Source organism: Anopheles merus, unplaced genomic scaffold, assembly GCF_017562075.2.
Source record: "Anopheles merus strain MAF unplaced genomic scaffold, AmerM5.1 LNR4000129, whole genome shotgun sequence".
Classification (NCBI taxonomy): domain Eukaryota; kingdom Metazoa; phylum Arthropoda; class Insecta; order Diptera; family Culicidae; genus Anopheles; species Anopheles merus.
The window spans coordinates 59,793-65,398 of record NW_024427709.1 but is presented as its reverse complement, the minus strand read 5'-3'; the positions used below and the strand labels follow the sequence as shown (position 1 = coordinate 65,398).

General features: G+C 38.2%; 1 protein-coding gene across 1 annotated transcript; it reads left to right on the top strand.

The window, feature by feature from the left end:
- The first annotated feature begins 3,953 nt into the window (after positions 1–3,953).
- On the top strand, positions 3,954–5,606 carry LOC121601625 (V-type proton ATPase subunit D 1). The gene is made up of 5 exons (XM_041930443.1): positions 3,954–4,265; positions 4,348–4,465; positions 4,541–4,904; positions 4,973–5,067; positions 5,150–5,606. The coding sequence occupies exons 1-5, from the start codon at positions 4,225–4,227 to the stop codon at positions 5,270–5,272; spliced, it is 741 nt and encodes a 246-aa protein (XP_041786377.1). The 5' UTR covers positions 3,954–4,224; the 3' UTR covers positions 5,273–5,606.

Below are 5,606 nucleotides of genomic sequence, written 5' to 3'. Positions count from 1 at the left end.
TCCACTGGTGGATAACTCTTTCCGATTTGAGTAGCCATTGGTTTTGCCTATCTGTAAATCACACTTTTGTTTACATTTAGAGGTGTTGTTTTGCGGAATGAATAGAATAATAAATTTGGCTTATTTACGGACCATCTAGTGAAAAATCCACACCAGAAGCGGCCTTAGACAGTACCGACTGTTAACCTGTTCAAACAATCCGGGTAAAGTGTAAAACGGGTTGTTGGCTGAACAAGTCTAAATGAAATAAAATCGTATGAACTGGAGGACGAGGCTTGAATCCTTTCTGAACTAGCCGCCTTCGCTGACCCTGTTCCTGTGCCATGTACCAAGTGCGCCCATCAACTCCAGCCACCGCGAACGTTGGATCCGTAAACGTCCGTATTTTACGCTCTCGTGCAAAAATATTTTGAAACAACGCGGTACAATTATTCCGTGCAATAACGAGTGTCCGAAGCCGCTCATGGTCTCTCGGCCTCGCCAGTCCATTATCCTGGCCTTAACGACTGACGCTACCAAGTCATCTGGCCACTTAAATTAAAACCTACAACGCCCCCTCCGCAATGACGGATTTAACGGTAAGCGGACTGAGTGGTCGCGGGAAGCTCCGTGGATATAAAGTCCAGTTATATGGTGTGTACAGTACTCTCATCGCGGGCCTCCGTGAACGATAGAGGCTCCATGGACGAAGGGACTCAAAGACTACAGGTTGCCCATATATGAAGGATACCGACCAATACCTCCCACTCCCCCAAGAAAAAAAAAATCAAGTGTATTTGATTCAAAGCCAAGTGACGAAATCTTGAACTATAAAAACTGGATACCTGTTATAAACCTAAATTTATGTGTTTAATTGTTTATAAAAACAGATACAGAACACATAAATTGTTTATTGTATTGAACCGAAATAACTCAAACAGCGATAAAACATCCTTTTTTGTGAGATGATAAACATGGTTTTTAATATTATTTAGTTTTCCACTGCTATATCAACTGGGGAGGAGCAGTAGATATGGCTAACCGACTGAAATGGTTTTTATTTTATGAAGTTTTCAACTGCATATCCCACTGCTCGACTTTTTAACCATGTTGCTATGGCGGTAAACACCATTCCACTCCACTGCCAAACCGATCGGTTAGCGAAGATTCTGATTGAGAAAACGCAATTGGATAACATTGGAATTTTGCTAACCGATCGACTAAATTATCCACTCCGTTATCGACTTTCGTTCCCGATCAGGCCCATTGTTTATGTTTAGCGATGGACGTTGCTATGGAGTGAATGAGAGTTTTGTTCAGCATTTTACATTCAATTCGTGTTAGAATATTTGAAGAATTAGAATCCACTTAGAATATTACATGACTGATACAATCCAAGGATCTCATTTATCATTCGTAGCCGGATTATAAGTAAATGACGGTATGCATATTGTACCAGTGTGTGCCGATTGGATGTTTCATTTTACTCACAGTGTTCAATTGAAAGTAAAAAGGACTTCTTTAACCCAGTTGAACATGTTAAACTTTCCTTTTTCCAGCAGGACCGTTGCAAATGGTAGTGGTTTGTGGTCACGGAATGGCAAACAATGAAAAAGGTTATCAATGTTTCTGGATACAGAGTAGACTGCAATTACTTCTCCTTTATTGTCCAGAAGTGATTGACCGCAAGAAATTTAACCAATATAACCTTCCTAATAGTAAATTCGTCCACTTTTGCGCGTTAACTATTAGCCGTTTGTTTGTAAATACTTTTTCATGAAACTGTCAAAAGCGTGCTAAAAATGGCAACCTAGCAACGGGCTTTGCATCGACCTGTTCTCCTTAATAGATCTTGCCAAATACAGTCGTATCTCGGGGGACACCTGTACTGTCATTTCTCGATTGGCATTTAACTGTCAAACTAAGACTTTGGCACAAGGACCGTAAAGATATCAGGTCAAGTTATAAGCCCGTTTTGACAGCTAGGTGGAAGAAGAATCAACGAAGAAAACTGACAGTTAGTTTTCCGCGTTTGGCGAACGCTTCTTGTTCTCGAAGGAAAATTTCCATTTTAAATCACCTGCTGTGTTCTAATAAACTAAAATATTCACCCAAATTGATCTCCACCAATATTGACCATGCAAAACGTAAACAATCTATCAATACATATACAAGCGGAAAACCATCTGTCAAAATCGGAGCCCAGGGGGGGGGATCGCCAAAAGCGCTATAACTACACCTCATTATATATTCCACCTTGCTTTGGCACAAAAATACCTCTCGTACGTGTAATAAGGCAAAAGAATTGTTCCGTCACCTTTCACATTTATTATTTAATTTATTGAATTTCCTGGCTTTATCCGAAAGATTCATTCGTTGTTTCTCATTTTTGTTGTTTTTATTCATCATTATCAAGAAATCCAATACGTTCTCTCGACATTAGCTGGCATCGCGAAAGAAATGGTTCAAAATTAACAGTCGTTAAAAACTAACCAGAGTCGTTTAAAATTGCTAGAATTTGGCATTAAACAAACGACTGTCAAGAGCGTATGCGATACAAATTAACAGTCGTTTAATTATACTGCTCGATTTTTTCCCCGTGTTTTCCTATATGCGATATCGAGCAGTCGTTAACTGTTTTGACGATCGTTTATTTTAACAGAAATGAACAACAAATGAACTCGGTTAAACCAAAATGAACTTTAAACGACTGTTAAAATGTGTTCATTTATTCGCGATGCCGGCTATTGTCAGCAAAAATCTACTCTCGACCCAAGCGAAATTTTTCGGGGATAATGAACACAAACTCATGCCATCTCTTTCTATTCATCAGCCCTACTCTCTCACACGCATCGATGAACTTTTACACATCTCTTTGTTCATTGTACTATATTTGAAGGGTTTAAAAGTGATAGATAACAATTCATGTTCATGAACTAGTTATGGTCAAATGTTAATGGTGTAATGTTTGTACCATGGTCGACCTGAGTTCAATTCCATTTTTTTTGTTTTTTTTTTAATGATTTAAAGTTTTATTTAATTTTTAAAACATCCAGCTCCAATAACTTCAAACCCATTTACTCATTGTTAGAAATGCGTGTTTAATAGTTAATCTGTTATTTTTATTGTTTTATTTATTTCTTTTAATTCTTTTAGTATCAGTACCCCTTCATACAACCAAACCAGTAAATAGCACGATAATGAATAATAATATGGTGGCGCAACTGGCAAAGTGATTCGAAGTAGAACTAGCGATGTGGTTGGTAGCATCAAGGATGAAGCATGATCATGAGTGGAGGGAGTGAATCCGAATGTTCATTTCTATTTTTAGCTCTTTTTTGCATGGGTTCATCTTTCACGTGTGTTCACTATCCCCGAAAATGATCTGTATTTCGTTGGTCTTTTCGGGGATAATTCGTTAACGAATTATCCCCGAAAAGACCAGCGAAAACCAGCGTGGTCGGGAGCTTGGGGAGCAAATCGGAATTGAGCATGCCGTATTCCGATTTTCCGACTGCCATCTATCTGTCAAACCTTGTTTGAAGGATAGATTCCAAAATCAAATGACAGTATTTTCCTTCGTCTTACCGTTCAAATAGACATACAGCGACAACGTCGCGCGCGACGACCTCGCGTGCGACAAAAAGTAACTCAATTTTGCAAACAGAGCTACTCGTCTCGCGCGACATTTTTGCTTTATTCGAAATAATCGAATTATCCAGTTTGTTCACAAGCAAGATTGATACCAAACACAAAAAAAAGGTTTGAACACATTTAAACCCATTTTTGGGTGTTTTCAAATATAAACCAAGTTAGTTGACTGAGCCAAATGTGCTACTTTGATCTACACGGAGTGACATTATGAGCTATTTTTTGTCGCGCGCGACGTTGTCGCTTTTTGTCTATTTCAACGGTTATAAGGCCTTAAAACACGTAAAGTCCCTCAACTATGGCGACCCCCGAAAGGCCCTTTTCCAGCACCTGATATTTTTAAACCACCTTGATTTTATGAGACGGTGTAAACCGTATCTGGAAGTCTGTCAAAATTTACGATTGATCCAGCTATGTTTCAATAGGTAAATACATTCACAAATCCAAGCTTTGAGCGTATGTGTGGTGTGATATGGTCTTGTGACCAGAGCAATCTAAAATTTTGCTACTCGTGAATTTTATTTGCGTGTGTACGGTTCGCTTTTATAAATTAAGGTTTTAATAATTTTTCGAGAGAAATCTGCAGTTCGCACGATGTCATCCAAGGATAGGATTCCAATTTTCCCATCTCGCGGGTAGATATGTTTTGCCTTAGAAGAAAATATTCTCTGCTGAAATAATTTTCTTAATGATCTTTTTATTTCTATTTGCTTGCAGCGCACAAATGCAAATGAAAGCTCGTCTTGCAGGCGCTCACAAGGGCCACGGACTGCTAAAAAAAAAGGCTGATGCTCTACAGATGCGTTTCCGAATGATTTTAAGCAAGATAATCGAGGTAATATGCATTTTTATTCATACTCTATACAAAACTTCCGTTTAATCGTTTTCTGCTATTCTGCTTACTTAACAGACTAAAACACTTATGGGTGAAGTTATGAAAGAAGCCGCTTTCTCTCTGGCAGAAGCAAAATTTGCCTCTGGCGATTTTAACCAGGTTGTTCTGCAGAATGTTACCAAAGCGCAAATTAAGATACGAACTAAGAAGGATAACGTTGCTGGAGTAACTCTACCAGTTTTTGAATCCTACCAAGATGGCTCGGACACATACGAATTGACTGGATTAGCAAAGGGTGGCCAACAACTTCAGAAATTAAAAAAGAATTACCAGAGTGCTGTAAAATTGTTGGTAGAACTGGCATCGCTTCAAACATCTTTCGTTACTTTAGATGAGGTGATTAAAATCACTAATCGTCGAGTAAATGCTATTGAACATGGTATGATGTGATGGAAATTTTGGTTAGTAGCTTAATTGACATCATATGCCGTTTTTGCTTTATTACAGTGATTATTCCAAGAATTGATCGTACTTTGGCTTACATCATCTCCGAGCTAGACGAATTGGAACGTGAGGAATTTTACCGTTTGAAGAAAATTCAGGTACGAATAGTTGATCTACCTGAAGTTATTTTTACTTTACAATTACACTTAATTTTCGGTTTTTGTTATATCATCACATCAGGACAAAAAACGTATTGCGAAGAAAAAAGCTGAGGAGAAGAGAGCAGCACTGTTACAAGAAGGTGTAGATGTACGCAGTCAAGCCAACATTCTTGACGAAGGCGATGATGATATCCTGTTTTAGAACAATAACACCGCCATTCCAGCATCAATATGATTTCGACTACAAGCCTCTTAAAGTTGATTGCGAACTGCTGGTTCATTTACAGATATATTGGTGCAAATCCCTTTGGAATTATTACATGTTTCCAATATCTATCTAGATATGATTTTTCTGCATGCGTTTGCGATTGTATTAGTGACGGTAGGGATTTAATCAATGGATTGCGATTGAGAAGTGGGACATAATAAATGCGCAAGATTCAACCTAGTTACACATATGCTTCCACAACTCGATAATCGTTCAATTGCACATGTTATAGTCTTAAATAAAAAGGATAAAATGGATGTGATTAAAA